The 21,248-nt window shown below is 37.9% G+C and overlaps 1 protein-coding gene across 2 annotated transcripts in view; it reads right to left on the reverse strand.

Annotated features, from left to right (window-relative positions):
* The window catches only part of CAPN6 (calpain 6), an 80,767-nt gene that overhangs the window by 13,173 nt on the left and 46,346 nt on the right, over positions 1-21,248 (reverse strand). For both annotated transcript variants that reach the window (XM_058197003.1, XM_058197004.1), the window contains exons 6-11: positions 19,902-20,095; positions 11,404-11,481; positions 9,636-9,831; positions 5,729-5,851; positions 3,626-3,828; positions 2,718-2,839 (exon numbers count right to left, since the gene is read on the reverse strand). In XM_058197003.1, coding sequence (XP_058052986.1) covers positions 2,718-2,839; positions 3,626-3,828; positions 5,729-5,851; positions 9,636-9,831; positions 11,404-11,481; positions 19,902-20,095 — 916 coding nt within the window. The remainder of the gene's footprint in view (positions 1-2,717; positions 2,840-3,625; positions 3,829-5,728; positions 5,852-9,635; positions 9,832-11,403; positions 11,482-19,901; positions 20,096-21,248) is intronic.

Genomic DNA, 21,248 nt, shown 5'->3' on the forward strand with positions numbered 1-21,248 from the left:
AATTGTTCTAACTGTCAGGAAATTTCTCCTTAGTTCTAAGTTGCTTCTTTCTTTGATCAGTTTCCACCCATTGCTTCTTGTTCTACCCTCAGGTGCTTTGGAGAACAGCCCGACTCCCTCTTCTTTGTGGCAGCCCCTGAGATATTGGAACACAGCTATCATGTCTCCCCTAGTCCTTCTTTTCGTTAAACTAGACATGCCCAGTTCCTGCAACCGTTCTTCATATGTTTTATCCTCCAGTCCCCTAATCGTCTTTGTTGCTCTTCTCTGCACTCTTTCTAGAGTCTCAACATCTTTTTTACATCGTGGCGACCAAAACTGGATGCAATATTCCAAGTGTGGCCTTACCAAGGCATTATAAAGTGGTACTAGCACTTCACTACTTTTAAGTATGATAGTTAGATGTTGCCCTCAGGACTACTCAATTAACATTTAGGATTTGCTGAATAAGGTGAAATAAGATGGGGCCTGTGAATAACAGGCCCCATCTGAGATACTCAGACAACTGGTGCTGGGAAACGTCCCATGAGTGTAACATAGAAGAGGGCTCAGATCTTTCTGTTCTTTGTAGAATTTACTATCTAGGAATAAAATAGCCCAGAGTCCCAGAACTGCAACCAATTATTAGAAATCTTGACTGTGAGGTTCCCCAAGACTCTGCCAAATGTTCATTTTTGATGCAACAGATTGGGAAGATGATTAAATATGTGGGGAGTTATGATTAACTGTGTTCAGTTGCTTGAGCTACAATTTAGTTACATTTATATTTCAGTGAAATGACACTAGATTCCTTTAGCTCTGCTAACTCCTCTGTCTTCATCTGTGAAGAGGATTGCTGTCCACCTGATTCAGGCACATGAAAGGTGCACACAGTTCATAAGGCCTTTTTTGTGGTGGAATATAGTTTGGATTCCCAGGAAGGAAGGTCTGCCTCTCAGAGGGCAAAGAGACAATGAAGCTTGCAATGTCTGGTAGGCAGGAAGAGAGCAAAGGCAGCCCCTTCCCAGCAATTAACAGAATATATCTGTAGTTATATTCAAATAGTTGCTTTAGTCTGACAAGATTCTACCTACAGGTAAACAACAATACAGAAACTACTCAAAACTAACTGTCATTCTTGGTTCTTGGGGCCTGACATCTTTCAACATCCCATACCTTTTGCCTTTTGTTATCACTCTTATACTCTTTCAGTTCCTTCCTTTATCTTTCCCCTTGTGATCACTCAAACTCTAACAGTGCATTCAGGTACAGACAGAAAGCAAGAATCTTGTTGCTCAACTAAGAATAAAAGAGATCCCAGGGGAAGATCTAATCCCTCCAGAGGCCATTAAAAACAGCCTAAACTTGTGGGCCCCAACTCTGGTCTTGCTCTTCACCTTCACAGACACCTATTGCCAAGCCCCCAAGGATTGGGGGCTTGCAGTCATTATCCCCATATATAAAAAAGGAGAAAAGGATGATTCTGCCAACTATAGACCTCCTCAACACAATCAGCAAAACACATACAACAGAAATTTCAGGTCTGGCTGAAACAAGAAAACATACTTGCAAAGGGAACAAGCTGGTTTTAGGGCAGGCTGGTCTATCATTAGTTAATGCATTCAGAAAGTCACCCAGTCTTCACTTGGATCCGGTTTTCTTTTTCTCCTTTTAAAAGGATCCAGAGCAAGATAATGGAGAAAAAAATCCATTTGCCATTTGCTAACCCAAGATCTAATTCTGGTTGAGAGGCAAACAATTTAATTTCATTTATAGGTTTTTCCTGCTGTTAAGGAAAGTAGTAGAAAAGCATCTGAAAGCAGTATTTAGACAGCAGAGGGCACTGGTTGACTTTCAAGTAAATTGGCTTTTGCATTGCCCATGTGTTAGTAGGCCATTCTGATATTGATTAAGGCTGGAGGAAGGTAGAAATCAATTACTATTTTATCAGCAAAAGCACATATTTAGCAAAACCAGCGGTGGATGCTTGATATGTACAACAGCGTGGACAAATGCTCAATACATCCTGTTCTGGTCATCACAATACAAAAAGATGTTGAGACTCTAGAAAGAATGCAGAGAAGGCCAACCAAGATGATTAGGGGGGTCTGGAGACTAAACCATATGATGAATGATTGAGGGAGCTAGGTATGTCTGGTCTAACAAAGAGAAAGACTAAGGGTAATATAATAGAAATATTCCAGTACTTGAGGGGCTGTCATAGAGAAGAGGAGGTTGACCTATTCTTCAAAGCCCCTGAGGGCAGGACAAGACGTAATGGGGTGGAAGATTATTAAAGAGAGAGCCAAACTGGACCTAAGGCAGAATTTCCTGACAATGAGGACAATTAATCAGTGGAACAGGTTGCCTCCAGAAGTTATGGGTTCATGAAGTTTTCCAGAAGACTCATTTGTCCAGAATGGCACAGGATTTCCTACCAATGGCAGGGGGATGGACTAGAAAACTTCACGATCCTTTCCAATCTTATTTTTCTATGCTCTATTTTGAACCATTGAAATAGCCACATGATTCTTCTGCGTTACATCGAAAATTGTAAATGTGAATCCAAGCATGGACATTTCTAAATGGTTAGTCTTTTGACAATTTTGCACTGGTTGGATCTAAGCAATAACTCCTTCAGTGAACCACAGATGGGCACTAGTAGCAAACAAATGATTTTTTAAATTTTGGCTTCACTCGACTTTTCATTGCTTGGATAACATTTTGGCAGGACTTACCCCCATGATTGTTTTGACTCTGGAGTCCTTCCACCCTGTAGACTTTAACGAGGGACATCCTCTTAGGGACACCTAGAAGGATATCCAGGCAAGACAGTCTGGGCTTGTTCAGTTTCAGCTCCCTGAAATATCAAAGTGAAATAGGTATGTAGGTTGGAGAGAAAGATTAGTAGATATAATACATTCCATCAGAACGTTATAGCCTAGTAGTTCATACAATATGTACAAGCCAAGGATTAGCCAGGATTGTTAGCATAATTAATATATACTGGGCTAAAAATAAAATCTGCTAAATGATACACATTAATGGTGGTTTTATTTTAGTTCATTGTTTTGAGTGACTACAGATATTAGGGGGTCTTTGGTGCTCATTGAACTTGCGGTAGAATTCATGATGTTACCTAGTTAGGTGATGAAACATCTGCAAGAAAACAACCAAGATCAGAGAGCACTAAGGACCCCTCATTTCCACCCTGAGCTACAAATATTTGCCTTTATCAGTCACTCCAGATATTGTCTATAAGTCATTAGACAGTTATTTATGATGATAAAAATTACAACCAAAATAACATATGGATGATTAATTTCAATGCATTTCGAACAATAGTTGTCATTCCATGGTATCATCTAGTGATACCTAATTGCCACTGATGCAGTGAGGAGCAGTGCCCTTATGTGAATGAAAACTCAATGAGGAACTGAATGAATAGTGTTTTCATTACACAGACACAAAACATAATCACCACCAAATGGTCTGGAGTGTTCCTCTTGTTCACCATAATTCCATGAATATCTTGCTTCCTTCTTGCCTTGGGTCAGTCTTCCTTTATCAAATGTTTGGAAGTTTCAGCGAAGGCTAGCAAAAGTGGGGAAGAGAAAACAAAAAGCCCTATTGCCAGAAGTACTACCTGAGTGCTGATGGAACATCTGTGAAGAGCCTCAGAATAAATTCCCCTTCAGTGTTTGGAGAAAAAGTGGTTGGGATCAAAAGGTATCGGCCTTGCTTGAGAAGCACTTTTAAATACACAGTGCGATTGTTCAGGTAGGTAAAGTTAGTTATCCTCTCTTGTATATTCAATTGGTGCAAGCGATATTCTCGGTTATCCTCCACCTAAGGTTGGAAAACAAATGTAGTATGGCATGTTCTTATTCACAGAGGGCTTGGCTTGTTAAAGGCTATTTTCATATGCTGGATTCCAACAATTAAGCTCGACTGCATTAAACAACTGCTGTTCAAGAAATAACAGAAGCATAATTTCGAGTTGGAAGGCACTTTAGATATTTTTTAGTCCAACTTCCTGCTCAAGCAGGAGACCCTATACCCATGATGGCGGACCTATGGCGCACGTGCTGGAAGTGGCACATAGAGCATCTCTCCGGGCATGCAAGCAATCGCCTGTTGCTCTTCTCAGTTCCAGAGCACTGGCCAGCTAGTCGTCGGAAACTGGAAGAGCAGCCATCCGGTGTGCCTGCACATGCCAGGAAGATGATCTTCTGGTTTCCAACACACGTATGTGCACCGCCCACCTGGTCTTCCAGTTTCTGGTGCATATGCCCATGCGAAGACCAGCTGGCCGGTGTGCATGCATGCGCCAGAAACCGGAAGATCATCTTCCTGGTGTGCACATGTGCACCAGGCAGCTGCTGTTCTGGTTCCTGGCACGCGCACGTGCGTGTACTCATTTCAGCACTCAATGCCGAAAAGGTTCACTAACACTGCCCTATACCATTTCAGACAAACATTTTTCCAATCTCTTAAAAATTACCAGTGTTGGAGCCCCCACAATTTCTGGAGGCAAGCCCTTCCACTAGTTAATTATTCTCACTGTCAGAAACGTTATCCTTAGTTCCAGGTTGCTTCTCTCCTTGATTAGTTTCCACCCATTGCTTCTTGTCCTGCCTTCGGGTGCTTTGGAGAATAGGTTGACCCCCTCTTCTTTGTGGTAAAAAGGTAAAGGTTCCCCTCGCACATACATGGTAGTCGTTCCTGACTCTAGGGGGCGGTGATCATCTCCGTTTCAAAGCTGAAGAGCCAGCACTGTCCAACGACATCTCCGTGGTCATGTGGCTGGCATGACTCAACGCCAAAGGCACAAGGAACGCAGTTACTTTCCCATCAAAGGTGGTCCCTATTTTTTCTACTTGCATTTTTACGTGCTTTCGAAACTGCTAGGTTGGCAGAAGCTGGGACAAGTAACGGGAGCTCACCCCGTTACACGGCAGCACCAGGGATTAGAACCACTGAGCTGCCGACCTTTCGATCAACAAGCTCAACGTCCTAGCCCCTGAGCCACCACGTCCCTTCTTCTTTGTGGTAGCCCCTCAAATATTGGAACATTGCTATCATGTCATCCATAGTCCTTCTTTTCACTAGACTAGACATAGCTAATTCCGGCAACTGTTTTTGATATGTTTTAGCTTTGATCCCCCTAATCATTTATGTTGCTCTTCTTTGCTCTCTTTCTAAAGTCTCAACAGCTTTTTTATATTGTAGTAACCAAAACTGGATGCAAATATATGTGAAAAAAACCTTATAGGTCACCCTTGCTTACCTATGGTAATTGGAACTGGCAACTCTGTCACATATGAGCAGAAAATCATATGATTTATAATGACAGTTCTGGTTGCTTTGTTAAGCAAATCCTGTATGGTCATAAAACATGAAATCCCATGACCACAACTTATAACTTCCTGCCAATTTCCCATTGACTTTGCCTGCTGGAAGCCAGCAATGGAGGTTACAACTGGTAATCATATGCAATAACCATTATAATTGCGCACTGGTTGCCAAGAGCACCAAGTCACAAACATGTGACTATAGAGACACTGCAACAGCTGCAATTTCAAGGACCACTTGTAAATCCCATTTGTTCAATACTGTTGTAACTTCAGTTACTGAACAGGTGCTAGTTAAGTGAGGTCTATCTGTACATGAAGAACAAAAATACAAGATAGATGATACATCAATTCTTCAGAGCAATTGTCTCGAGTACCGGTGGATGGAGACCTACCTTGAAAATTTCAAAGCCAATAACAAGATTATCTCCTGCCCCTTCTTTCCGGTGAATCCGTTGGTCCTTCTGCTGTAGAGAGATCAAGACCTTGTCTTCCACCTTCTTTACAACAAAAATATACTGAAAAAAACAAATACAGACAAAACTGCTATGAAAGTGTAGCTTATGAAAACAGACAATCGAAGAGTTGGGAAGCAGCTGTTACTAAGGCCTTGTGTAGGCTGATAGACAGATCTTTCCAGTGCTATACATGTGTCTGCATATAGTAACCTCAAACAGCAGTTAATTCAACTTTCCCCAACAGGCCAGATGTTTTGAAGATCAATGCCATTAATATCCCAACTTGAAGAATCTTTGGATGTTGAAATAGACACTTGGAAAATACTAAACCTCCTGGAGATTAATTCTTATCAGCCTTATTGATGGAACCTCTGAAGATATCTGATTGGCCAATGTTGTAAGCTGAAATGCCAAACATGTAACTAGCCTAGCTCCAAGCTTGTTATGTAAAAAAATGTAGTGACATAGGGCAATGAATAGGAGGTGGATCAAAGTTCAACCTGTAGAATGAAACTCAAGGATTAGTTTTCTGTACCACTTTTATTCTTTTTAAACCTTAAGGAGCTGAAGTGATTATGTTTATTTTGGGATAGTTGAGGGATAAAAACGGTGTATGCCTACTTTCAAATAGACAATTGGATGTGAAATCTGATATTTCGGAACTTTGATACCAAAACGTCTGATGAAATTTAGTCACCAGAGGGTATAATTTCTCAAAATGTCATAATGCAGATTATCACAGAAAATAAAATACTGAAATAGTTTTAGAAGTGTATACAGTATCTGGAGAGAGAATTGGTTTAAATGTTGCCTTCTGAGGTTTTGGCTGCTCCATCCCTGGAGGTTTTCAAGAGTAGATTGGGCAACCATTTGTCCAAGATAGTATAAGGACTTCTGCCTTGAGCAAGTGATTAGAAGACCAACAGAGATAGAAGACCAACAGAGAAAAGATTAAAAAAAGAGAGAGAAAAAAGAGAAAAGGAGGACTAAGTGTGATATGATAGCAGTATTCCAGTATTTGAGGGGCTGCCACAAAGAAGAGGGGGGTCAATATATTTTCCAAAGCACCAGAAGGCAGGAAAAGAAACAATGGATGGAAACTAATCAAGGAAAGAAGCAACCTGCAATTAAGGAGAAAATTCCTAACTGTGAGAACAATTAACTAGTGGAACAGCTTGCCTTCAGAAGTTGTAGGTGCTTCATCACTGGATGTTTTTAAGAAGAAACTGGACAGCCTCTTATCTGAAATGGGATAGGCTATCCTGCTTGAGTAGGGGGTTGGAGTAGAAGACCTCCAAGGTCCCTTCCATCTTGGTTCTATTCTATTCTACCTCCATGGTCTCTTCCAGTTCTAGAATTCTATGATTCTACAATCCTTTGAATATGTGTTTAGTCCAATATTTTTTGCAGAATTTTTAAACTATGCAATGCATAAAAGTAGTGTGCTGATATAAAAACCCGTGGAACATAACATGGACCAGTATTAAACTCTCTCATGTGCAGAAGAATGTAGATAATGCCAAACTGAGGATGAGCAAGAAAGTGATTTCAGGAGATAAATGCTTATATCCTTCTCATGATTTCAAAAGTGAACTTCTAGCTTATGCATATGCAAACAATTCCCTCCATCAATCCCACCTCCCAAAAAATTTCCAAGATTTATTGCTAAATTTGAATGCACATTAGTCATGGAGCCACCTCTAACACTAAGACATCGATGTTTGAAATGGTAAAGGTTCTCCTGCTTGATGTAAATACAAGCAAAAAGAAACCCAAAGATGGTTTTATCCTGTCTTGTCCTGTGTCAGGTCAGGCCCTAGACAGGTAGTCCTCAACTTCCGAGCAAAATTGAGCCGAAATTTTCTGTTGTTAACTGAGACTGTTAAGTGAGTTTTGGCCCATTTTACAACCTTTCTAGCCACACTTGTTAAGTGAATCATTGAAGTTGATAAGTTATTAACTTGGTTGTGAAGTGAATCTGTTTCCCCATTGCCTTTGCTTGTCAGAAGGTCAAAAAAGGGGATCACATGATCTTGGAACAAAGCAATGGTCATAAATACAGGGCAGTTGCCAAGCATTTGAATTTTGTTTACATGGTTAAGGGGATGCTACAAATGTCATAACTGTGAAAAACAGTCATAAGTCACATTTTTCAGCACTGTTGTAACTTTGAACAGTCACTAAATGAACTGTTGTAAGTTGAGGTCTACCTGTGACCATTTTTAATATGCAGTTCTGGAACATCATTAAAAAGTCAACTGTAACCTTTGGGACTGAGTGGTTGGGGCACCTGTGCATTGCTACTCTAGAAGAAATCTTTTCAACTGAAGTCGATATACAGGTAATCTGTCAAGGAAGAAACTTTGCAGCTACGTGCCTCTTCGTTTCAACTTGCATTAGGGGTGTTGCTTTAGAATGGGTTAGATGGAGAAACAAAAACTGCATGATTCTGCTGAAGACTGTGAGAGCCTGAAACCTTTTCAAGGACATCGTAGCAAGTGTAGAGTTGAAGCAGATGGTTCAACTCTAGATGATTACCATATTTTTTGGAGTATAAGACACACCAGAGTATAAGAGGCACCTTAGTTTTTGGGGAAGAAAATAGGGGGGGGGAAATTTCTGCCTACCAGGTATTCATCTGGCTAGCGACCTTAGCCTGGTCAGCTTCAACACATTAGTTCGCTGGTTTTGAGCGGATGCTTCACTCACACACTCCTCGTTGAGGCTAAAAAACAGCTTCAAAAGCACAGCTGATCGTTGAAAGGCGCTCCAGTGATTAAAGGAGGTGAAGCATGGAAGGGGTAAGAGAAGGCAGGAGCTGTTCCGGTGAGCCATTTTGGGCATCGTGCGTCCCATTTTCAGTCTCCAAACGTGTCACATTTTTGGGTGGTGATCAGCGGTGATGTGTTTTGGTGATCCCCGCAGCCTAGAAAGGCTCTCAAACAGAAGCATTTGGAGGCTGAAAATGCAATGTGTGGTATCCAAAATTGCTAAGCCATTGTCTGTGACAATCTCTGCAGCAAGGAAGATGACATGCGGAGGCCGAAGGGTGGCACCCGGTGGGTGGGGTGGGCTACATTTGGCATATAAGACACATCCAAATTTTCAGTCTCTTTTTGGGGGGGGGGGCGGGGGGCGGAAAGTGCTTCTTATATTCCGAAAAAATATGGTAAATCCACCCTCTTCCCCCTCCCCCCCCAATTTTGCTTGGGGGTGGGGGGAGGAAACCAGCCAGAAAGATTGCAAGTGGAGATCATATGATCCTGGGATGCTGCAACTGTCATTAATGGATGCCGGTTATCAATTGTTTGAATTTTTATTCATGGCCGTGGGGATCCTGCAACAGTGGTTACGTGCAGGGACTGGCTGCCAATCACTTTTTTCAGTGTCATTGTAACTTTAAACTATCTCTAAACATATAAGCTACCTGTAATTCTTTCAGCTGGAGAGATGCTGAAGATCAAAATGCAAGATAAAGGAGGTCACAGAACGTAGAATAGAGTGGAAGGGAACTCGGAACTCCTGCCAAATGGTTGTCCAGTCTCATTTTTGAAAGCCTCCAGTGATGAAGCCCCCAAAACTTCTAGAGGCAAGCTGTTCAACTGGTTAATTACTCTCACTGTTAGGAAATTTTTCCTTAGTTCTACAGGTAAGCTGCTTCTCTCCTTGGTTAGTTTCCAAAAATTGTTTCTTCTATTGCCTTTTGGTGCTTTAGAAAATAGTTTGACTCCTTTGTCTTTGTAGGAGCCCCTCAAATACTGGAACAATAAATATTTTTAGGTTTAGGTTTATGCCCACAGAAGACCCAAATTATGTATGCATCAAATGTAAATTATATGAAAACCTGAGGGTTTTGGAGAAAGGTGGCTTCGTTGTTTAAACTCCCTCCAGAGCGATTTAACATGGCATTTGGATTCTTTGTCCACTGTCCACGGATCATTTTCTTTTCCCAGGTCTTATGGATACTGAAGAAAGAGGTATTCACAATCCGACAAATGTCCACATCAGTGAAGTTTTTGCACCAGTCTTCAAATGTCATCCTGATTCGTAGTGCATTAAAAAAGAAAAAAACTTAAGCACATTATTTAATTAATGGTGGGTGGGTGAGCAGAGATGTGAGTTTCTTTTTCATATAAAAATAACACCTCCCCCACAATGGAGATCTAAGTCTGCTTCTTAGATCTGATATCAGCTGAGGCTGGGAAAACAAACCTAAAATTGTTTTTCACCCTTTTCCCATCAATCTTTTCAATTCTTTTTCTGAAGGGTTTGGAGGAATAAAGAGTAAATTCTTTGGAATCCCTGCAGATGGACATATGAATTATTAAAGAGCAACCAAAGATCCACCACCAGATTTGCTGAATGTTACTTCCCACAACAGTTAGTGGTCATAGTTTAATAGTCACTAGTGCTATTATACCATAATATTTGGTTTTATTTTAGGTAGCAAGTTTTAACCTTTACACCTTTCTAAATGAAATATTGGTCATTGACTAAAGTTAAAGAATAGACCAACTTGGGTTTATACATCTGACTGGATTAAAGTTTTGCAGGTAGTCCTCGATTTACGAACACAATTGAGTCAAAATTACTATTGTTAAGTGAGACATTTGTTAAGTGAGTTTTGTCCCATTCTACGACTTTTCTTATCACAGTTGTTAAGTGAATCAGACAAGTTAGTAACCTAGTTGTTAAATGAATCTGGCTTCCCCACTGACTTTGCTTGTCAGAAGGTTGCAAAAGAGGATCACATGATCTTGGGACACAGCAGGGGTCATAAATATGAACCAGTTACCAAGCATCTGAATTTTGATCACATGTTCATGGGGATGCTGCAAAGGTTGTAACTATGAAAAACAGTCATAAGTCACTTTTTTCAGTGCTGTTGTAACTTTGAATGGTCACTAAATGAACTTTGAAAGTCAAGGACTACCTATAGTTGTATGTTAGATTGATCGACCACTACAGGGCAAACTAAACACCAAAGGGTCATCTGTTTGCTACTCAAAAGCTAAGATTCTCTGCCAGGAGTGGTCTTTTTATTTTTTCCTACATAACTGAATACTAAAACCCTACATGGCTCAAAGTCTAGCTATCTTTGAGGCTGCCTATTCTCCACCAAATCTCTCCATCTGGTAAGATCTGGGAGAGATCTTGATGAAGATGCTATCTCCAAAGGAGTCCCATAGCAGATTCTTCTCAAGAATGGTGTCCCACTTTTATGAAACAGCTTCCGCTTATATATTGAATTAGCTCCTCCTAGATGTGTTTCTGTAACAAAATTAAAAGATGGATTTGGGAAGAGAACATTCAAGGGATGTTATGAGTGAGAACCTATTCAAGTTAGTTAGTATCATTATAAGGCATGCTATTGAGTGTTTTTGAATTTTCTGTTTCTTTATTATTTCCTATGTTCACTGCTCTGTGCAATTAGAAGTTGAATGGCATAGAAGAGAGAACGAACAAACAAACAAACGAATGAATGAATGAATGAATGAATGATGGGAATTTGTACCAGGAAAAAATAGTTTTTTGTGCAGAGAAGACACCACCACTAAGGATTATTGGAAGCAAAACTAAATATGACATGGACATTGATTAACTGAGCTCACCAAAATTCTCCATTATTTTCAAGGGTGAGACCTAATCTTGTGCGCTCTGTTTTGGTCACTTTCTTCCATTCCTCAGATCTAAAAAAAGAAAGGGGAAAAATGTTAACCGCCTATTTTATCCATTTTTTAAAATACAAGAGCATCTAGTGTTCAGCTACACTAGTGGTGTGTTGTGGACAACCCAGCCTACAACCCAGCCTACTTTGACTCCTTCTCAAAGGTCTTTGAGAAAGATAACCTTCTAACTGGTATTCTTTTGTTTCCTTTAGCCAGAAATGCTATTCCAAAACTTTGGGGGAATTTCCTCAACTTTTTTCCCCTCCTTTGAAAGCAACTTTTTAAAAATTTCATTCTCATGGTGATGGACTTAAGTTTTCTCTTAGTAATGTTTTTGAGCTTTTTCTTCCCTGAGGTTCTGCACAGGGGGCACCAGCTTGGTGTTTCCTTGGCACATCTTCCCATCATTCTAAGCCAGTTGCTTATTTGTCATTACCCACAAAGGCCCTCACATGAAGAATCAGGATCACGTATAAGTTGCAGTTCAGAAAATTGCTCATGCCTATACACAAGAATCTAGTCAATAGTCAATAACCATCAGCACTAAACTGACACTAGATAAGAGTTAAGAGAATTCAAGGGAGGTTGGATTTGTAGTATTTGTAATGATTCTAGGCTGAATCCTCTCTTGACACAACCCCCAGGTTGTCTATTCTTCTCCTATATCTTGTAATTTAATGGCAGGGCATAAAGTCAAAGAAATTCTAGATCACAGGAGAGAGGATTGTCCAATGAGACACTGTCCAGTGATTACCCATTCATCTCAACAACCTTATTGATAAAAAGGAAGAACATCACCTTGGAATTTTTTTTCCAAACTGGTTTGCTTTGAAATACTTTTGAAAGCAAATTCTTCCCATAGTATGTTTATATCTTAGCCACCTGGACATTTCTGTTACTAGGGAAGAGAGCAGTTTCCTCACCAGTTCACATAATTCACCAGTTCAAATTTACTAAAAGGATGAGAGGCTTTTAGATGGTGTGGGAGGATTGCTGCCTTAACTAGCTGAAGGATAAATTGGGCTCTAAAAGTGAAAGTAATGCATTTGCTGAAATTTCTGTAACTTGAGCACAGTATCCCCAATAAACTTTCTAAAAACTTGCTTTCATTTCAGTGGGCTATCAAAAGCCTGACCCTGAAGGAGAGCTGACAGGAAAAAATAAATTTAAAAACTTGGATAAACTTGGATAAGTTGAAAAAAATATATCTGCAGTTTGAACCGGCACAAATCCTTCCACCTTCTCATAAGATGTAATTTTCAGCCTTTCTTTGTACCTGATGTTCAAAGGTAGCTGAGATGAGTTTAAATTAAATTCTATCAAATTCTCCATTGCTTAACACTAACTCAAGTACTTGTCTTCAGACCTGAGTATGTCATTTTAAGAAAATTCAGAAAAACTGAACATCAGAATTTTTGTTAAAATGCCATACCCAGGTCTGGACACAACTATTTCAGTTGGTATTAAGTGGAGAATTTAGACTTCCGGGTGGTGTCACGTTGGTGCAGTGTAGAAAAACGGGACTCCACTCTTTTTGCCCGATTTTTCGCGTCTGGTAATGGTAAAGTTGGACCTTGAAGAGGACAGCGATAGAACGGGGACAACTCAGAGGCGATGGGGAGAAAGGTGATTCCCCGCCGTGGAGGGTGGAAACCCTAAAATCTGGCATGAAAGAGACCAGCTGTTTTTTGGCTAGGTCTGGAGACGTGATGGCCAGAGCAAATGGCGAGGAAGTGAAATAGTGGAAAACGGCAAAAAGTATTAGTGGTAAGATTCCAAATAAAAAGAAATTCCGAACTACTTCTCTAAGTGGATGGGATCTGCATATGAGCAATAGAGTGAGTCTCCAAAGTGTGAAAAGTAAAATCTATAGAAAAACGAGAGATCAATTAATTTATAAAGGAAAGGAAATCATCAAACAATTACCAAGAAGAATCAGAGACAAATGTAGGATTTATCAATTTCTCTCCCTACAACTGATAAAACAAAAAATTATGTTCCGTTGGTTAGTTCCTGAAGCTATGTTAATATCCTGGCAGGACAAGAAAGTAAGAGTGGACACAGTCAACAAAGCCCAGGAATTTTACGAACAGTGTTTAGGAGAAGAATCAGATAGTAGAGAGGAACTGGAATCAATGAGTCAAGAAGAACGCTAGACAGAGGAAAATGAAACAGATCAAGAACTGAGTGAGCCGACAGAACAAGGAAAACAAGAAAGAGAAGAAGTAAAGACAAGATACCAAAAGGAGATAAAACCAAGAAGAGAAACAAGAGCAATCAACAAGTAAGACGATGGAGAGAGGTAAATCTATTCTCAGTTAATATAAATGGACTGAATTCACCTATACAAAGAAGACAGACAATTACTAAATTGCAAAAATTAAACATGGATATCATATGCCTACAAGAGGTGCATAAACAAAAAGAAAAAAGTTATATTCTGGAAGTCCCCAAATTAGGGAAATTATTTACAACATTAGCTGAATCTAAAAAACGGGGAATTGCAGTATATATAAAGGAATGACTAAGGGCCGTGATAGGTCAGGCTGGTAAGAAGCCTGTTATTAGAACACAGCAGCCTGCAATTACTGCAGGTTCAAACCCGGCCCAAGGTTGACTCAGCCTTCCATCCTTTATAAGGTAGGTAAAATGAGGACCCAGATTGTTGGGGGGGCAATAAGTTGACTTTGTAAATATACAAATAGAATGAGACTATTGCCTTATACACTGTAAGCCGCCCTGAGTCTTCGGAGAAGGGCGGGATATAAATGTAAATAAATAAAAAAATGACTAAAGCCCTAACAACTATTTGCAGACAAAGAGGGAAGGACATTATTGATAGAAATCTACATAAAACAAAAAAGAGTAGTAATTGTGAATATATATGCACCAAATATAAGGCAGAAAGAGTATTATAGCAAACTTCATGAACAATTAGTAAAATTAGAACCAGACAATATTTGTATACTAGGAGATTTTAATGGAGTGGCAGACCCAAAGAAAGATTATAAAACTGGAATGAAAAAAAATTATGATAAAAAAACACTACCAGCCATATTTTTTGACATGGTCTATGAACTAAATTTAAAAGATATATGGAGAGAAATGAATCTGCAAAAAAATCAGTATACCTTTTTCTCCAACCCTCACCAATCCTGGTCCAGGATAGATATGGCGTGGATGGACCCAGAAACAGCAAAAGGAATATCAGAAATAGAAATTATAATGAATACTTGGGCAGACCACAACCCAATGACAATTAAATGGAAAGGAGAAGTTAGGAAGAAAGGAAGATGGACCATGAACGAGAGGGTGGTAAAGAAAAAAATTATATCCAATATGTTAAAAAAGAACTAGAATTCTTCCTAAAAGAATTCTTTCCTAAAAGAAAACTGGAATAAACAAATGACCACTCAAAACGTATGGGACACACTGAAAGCCTATGTGAGGGTTATATCTATTGCGTATATAGCATGAAAAAATAGAAACAAAAAGAAACAATACATAGAACTCCAGGGGAAACTGGAAAAATTAGAATTAAAATTACAAAAAAGAACCTCTAAACCAGGAAATCAAAGAAGAGAAAGAAATAACTAAACACAAATTAAACTTAATCACGCAGGAAGAAGTAGCTCAAAAAATCAGAGTAGCTAGATAAAATTATTTCAAAAATGCCAATAAACTGGGAAGATGGCTAGCTTATAAATTGAAAAAAGAAATGGAAAAGAAATTAATACCAAATTTATAAGATGAAGAAGGAATAGTACATTTCCAGAATGAGAAAATAAAATCCATAGCAATAAACTATTTTCAATCTTTGTAAAGGCAAGAAAAAATAGAAAAAAAAGATATTAAGAGATATTTGCAAGAGAGGAGCCATCCAACTATACCAGATTTCACTAAAGAAGCATTAAATGGGAGGATAATAACCTTCAAATTGAAAAGCGCAATACAAAAACAAATTAATAATAGAACTCCAGGCCTGAATAGAATCCCAGCTGAATTTTATAAGGAATTTCAAGAATCATTAGAAAATATATTATTGGAAATATATAATAAAGTATTAGAGAATGTGAAGATACCAAAATCCTGGATGGAGGCCTTAATAACACTCATCCCCAAAAGTAATACTGAAAAAAAAAGGCCAATCTCGCTGTTAAATGCTGAGTACAAGATATTTATGGCTATAATACCAGAAAGAATTAAAATTATATTAAATGAAATTATTCAATTAGATCAAAATGTTTTTTTGCCCAACAGAGACATAAAAAACAATATAAGAACCATTATAAATGCACTCAAATATTATGAGGCTCACCTGGAGAAGCAGGCAGCTTTGATTTTTTTGGATGCACAGAAAGCTTTCGATAACTTAATTTGGAACTTTATGATTAATCAATTAATAGAAATGAATTTTGGAAAAAACTTTATTGAAATGCTAAGAGCGATCTATTCTACCCAGAGAGCAAAAATAATCATAAATGGTGAACCCACAGAAAGTTTTAATATAGAGAAAAGAGTACGACAGGGATGCCCTCTATCTCCTCTGTTATTCATCCTTTCAACAGAAATATTAATGTCACAAATTAGAGATAATTCGGAAATAAAGGGATTAAAAATTAAATCACAGGAATATAAAATGCAAGCATTTGCTGATGATTTGGTATTTATTATTGAGGAACCCTTAGAATCCAAACAATTATTATTCAAAGATATAAACCAATTTGGTAAAGTGGTGGGGCTTAAAATAAACAAAGATAATGTCAGCCTCTGATTGCTACCTTTATTGTTTTATTGTTAGCTAATTGTTTTATTGCTATCTTTAGTGCTAGGCATTGAGAAGGGGAAATGTGTCTTTAATTAAGGGCTAGCTGCTTCGGCTGCCATGAGATGGAGGGAGGGGGTTAATACAAAAATGAAACTTAACTTGCTGCAGATAAATAGACTGAATTCAAAGCCTAAGAAGCAGACTGATAACACTCACAGCCAACAGTCCGTGCATACCAGAGAAATAAAATCATCTGAAGATGACCCTCACATGACACCTGAGGGAGAGGTGGATTGGACACAACAACCTGACTTTGGGGGGAGGAGGGATTTATGTGGGAACTTGTACATGTAAGACATACCTATTATTCAGAACTTGCTTTACTTTCATTGCAATCAGTTCATTCTCAGTAAAAGATACCTTTCCCTACAAAAAATGGAGTTGGGGTTTTTCTTTGAGTTTTGAAAGGAGGCACACTTGATAGATAAAACTAAAATGTTGACCACAAATTTAACAAATAAACAGAACGAAGTATTAGAGGAGAAACTGGGGATCTCAAGAGTTAAAAAAATCAAATATCTAGGAATACAATTATTGGCAAAGTGTATTATGATAAAAAAAGACAATTATGATACACTCTTACAACAAATTCAAAAGGATTTGGAAAACTGGTCTAAATTATAAATATTGTTAACTGGCAGAGTTTCAACTATAAAGATGAATATATTACCCAAATTATTATATCTATTCCAAACTGTACCGATTAAATTAGAGAAAAGCTAAAAGCTAAAAACTAAACAAAATTACACTGAAATTTATTTGGTCAGGGAAGAAACCGTGCATGAAATGTAAACTATTGCAAGATAGTAGCAAGAGAGGCAGTTTTGGTCTCCCAAACTGGGAGCTCTACTGTCAAGCTGCATCTCTTACATGGCTCAAAGACTGGATCCAGCTACGAAACAAACGTATACTATTGATAGAAGGCCATGAACTTCAGAGAGGTTGGCATAGCTTCCTCTGGGGCGGGAAAAATAAATATCACACATATTTCCAAAGACATATATTAAGAAATGCTCTTCTACAAGTCTGGGAGAAAATCAAAAAGAAGTATTATACAAAAGTCCCAATTTGGTTATCCACTATGGAAGCAATATTGCATCCAAACACCACAGATCTGAGCAAAATGATATGATATGCAGAACTACTTGATGATAAAGGAGAATTAAAATCAGTTCAAGACCTAAAAAAGCAAAGATTTTGGAATGGTGGAATGGTGGCCCTATTTACAAATAAAAAGTAGACTTTAAAAAGATCAGGAACAATATGGCATTTATAGGGAACAATTGGACATAGATAAAGTTTTATTAGGACCTGAAAAAAATGATTACAAAAATTTACAACCTCCTATTAAGATATGAAATGGAAGAAGAGACAGTAAAAGAAACGATGATCAGTTGGGCAAAAAACTTTGGCCACAATGTAGGATTAGAAAAGTGGGATAAATTATGGGATAGAAATTATAAATTCACAATGGTGGTAGCCTATAAAATGTTCTATAGGTAGCATTTGGTACCACCGAGATTGGCCAAGATGTTTTTCAAATTTATCATCCAAATGTTGGAGATGTGGCCATAAAACATACTACCACATGTGGTAATTGCGTCCCAAAATTTTAAAAAAATGGTATAAAATTAAGACTTGGCTAGAGGAAATCACACTACAAAAAATAGAATTCAGACTGGAACATTTGTACTAGGAATAACTGACCCCAAAATAGAGAAATCTTCACAATACCTAATACTATATATCTTAACAGCATCAAGGATTACTATTGCACACGGATGGAAACAAAACAATGTACCAGTAGAGAAATAGTGATTCAAATTTTTTTACAATGTGCAGAAATGAATAAAATGACAAAGAAAATCAAAGAAAGAGGCGATTCGGAGTATTATAGAGTGTGGAACAAATTATATGAATGGCTAGAAAAAAAGAGATCAAAATAAGAATTGGGGAATTTAAGTTAATAGTGTTAAAATAATGAATTGCAAATTACAAAGTATCATAAATCCTATAGTAATGCACGTGTAAATAAATACAATCTAAAAATATGTAAATATATGCATTTAGTTGAAAAATTGAACAAAAATAGAGAATATGCATGTCAATACAGAAAGCTGTAAAATGACATATAATGTATTGTTATGTTTGTCATGTTTTTTAATGTGATTTTGTCTTTGTTGTACTTTTTTTCCTGTTTTTTAAAAGTTAAAAATTTAATAAAAACTATTTTTTTTTAAAAAAAGTGGAGAATTTGACAGGACAATTAATTTAATTTAAATTACTTTTGTTGAGAGTTTCTGAAATTGCATGTACAACTGGTTTAGTTTGGAGTCTACCTACTTTCCAAAAAATTTTCATAAACTCTTTTAGCAAACAAACCATCTCTCGTCCTCTACATTACCTTATTTTTGTTTCCTAAATGGAGAATGTTCACATATATATATATATATATATTATTTATTTACATTTATATCCCGCCCTTCTCCGAAGACTCAGGGCGGCTTACAGTGTGTAAGGCAATAGTCTCATTCTATTTGTATATTTACAAAGTCAACTTATTGCCTCCCCAACAATCTGGGTCCTCATTTTACCTACCTTATAAAGGATGGAAGGCTGAGTCAACCTTGGACCTGGTGGGACTAGAACCTGCAGTAATTGCAGGCAGCTGTGTTTTAATAACAGGCTTCTTACAGCCTGAACCACACCGCGGCCCAGAATTGAGTTTCATTCTGCTTTTTCCAAGCTCCTTCTTAACTCATTAAGGACATTTAGACTTTTTCCCATTTTCTACCATATGTAATGTCTACCTAAGTTTGTGTCTTATATAAATATCTAAGTATTCTTTCATCCCTTCATCATAGTCATTAAGGAAAATAGACTTGTATTTCCCCCCCCTCTTTTTTGATATCTTAAACTGACAGGTTTTTCATTTTGTTTACACATCTAAATATTTGCATTCATGTTGGCAAGTAACTTTACAAGGACCTTGTAATTCATTCAAAGCTAGAAACTAATAGCAGAATAACAGAGTTGGAAGGGACCTTGAGGTTTCTAATCCAACCCTCTTCTCAAGCAGGAAACCTTATACCATTCTGGACAAATGGCTAACTAATCTCTTCCTAAAAACTTGGAGCATCCACAACTTCTGAAGGCAAGTCATTCCAGTGTTTAATTGTTCTAACTTCCAGGAAATTTCTCCTCAGTTCTAGGTTGGTTCTCTCCTTGATTAGTTTCCATCCATTGTTTCTTGTCTTCCCTTCAGGTGTTTTGGGTGATAGGTTGACACACACACACCCCCACTCTTCTTTGTGGCAACCCCTGAAATATTGGAACACTGCTATCATGTCACCTTCTAGTGCTTCTTTTCACTAGACCAGACAGCCCCAATTCCTGCAAACCGTTCTTCATATGTTTTAGCCTCTGGCTCCCTTCTCATCTTTGTTGCACTTCTCTGTATTCTTTCTATAAAGTCTCAATATCTTTTTTATATCATGGCGACTAAAACTGGATGCAGTATTCCAAGTGTGGTCTTACCAAGGCATTAGAAAGTGGTATTAACACTTCACATGATCTAATGTTTCTTCTCATTCTTAAAGTATGGATTACTTACTCATCACTCCATGCTCCATTCCATTCCTTGTTTCCCCAAGGATTCCTTAATCGGATCATGAAGAGTTTCTCAGACTTTCTACTGCACAGGCTCTTCTGTCCAACAGACATTTTCAGGATAGACGTCACTGAATAGGCATGACCTTTGATTAAACCCATGTCCGTCTCTACTTCAAAATCACTGAAGGATGAAGGCTAGGTATAAGATAAACACAAATTAATGCAAACTTTCATTATGGTTATTGGTTTCTCCCATCAATAGCAGCCACTTCTAAATGTTGCTCCATCTGACTGTATATTATTATTTACTATTGGGCTAAATGGGATATTATTGTTCTTACCTACCTCTTAAGATATGATAAGAACCTCCAGAACTTGCTAATGACATATGTCAGTCAAACTTGAGAAGCTCTGTTCAGGCGTACACTCAAGATGTGTTTCAGCAGTAGAAACACAAACACTCCCAGATGTACCAACTCCACTGTGTTCTTTTGTGTATGTCTTGAATGCATGTTGATGCATGATTAGAATGAAAACTTAAAGGTGTAGCATTGCTATTTTGGTATATTGTATCACATTTGGTATATTGTATCACAGCTGTCTTATGGGAGTTCTTTCTGTTATCTTAATATTTTATTTGGGAATTAAAGTAGATGTCTCCTTCAGGTATGAAGGAGTTCATTGAACTATGCCTCATGAATATTCTGCAGCAGAGATAATGAATAACCTCCCTACTGAAACAAGCAGGAAACACTTAATCAGATCCCCTGGTAAACTTGTCATATGAAATAAATAGGCTAATCCACAGAATATCCTGTTCCAGAGAGAGACTAGGAGATTCTTCTAGAGATATAGAAGGCTGAAGCTGACAACATGGATTTCTTTTAGAGTAAAATGACATGATCCACTAATAGGAAGGGTTCTTACTAAAGACATTTACTCAGAGTAGGATATGCCTGAAAAAAATTACCAAAGAAACATTTCTTGTAGAACCATACAAAATTGCAGAGTAAATTGCATGTCAAAAGAAACAACAATTTTCTTATGATGAGGAAAGGGGATGGTCACATGGATAAATGAATATGAACAATGTTAAATTGAGTAATTAAAATTAAATCAAATTTTCAGAGTTAATTCATCTACGGTTCTGCTGTCTACTATGCTTGCCATCCGTGGCAGAGTTCTATTTGAGAATTAATTAGTGCAGAGTAAGAACCATGTTATTCCACCCTATCCTATTTCCACTCATGAAGTTAAGGAGGTCATGGAAAAATGTTGTGTTCTTATGACATGTTTAGAGCTTGTATTTTTTGACTCACAGAAAAAACTTTTGAGTGAAGATCCAGTG

Source organism: Ahaetulla prasina, chromosome 11 (assembly GCF_028640845.1).
Source record: "Ahaetulla prasina isolate Xishuangbanna chromosome 11, ASM2864084v1, whole genome shotgun sequence".
In the NCBI taxonomy this organism is placed as follows: Eukaryota; Metazoa; Chordata; class Lepidosauria; order Squamata; family Colubridae; genus Ahaetulla; species Ahaetulla prasina.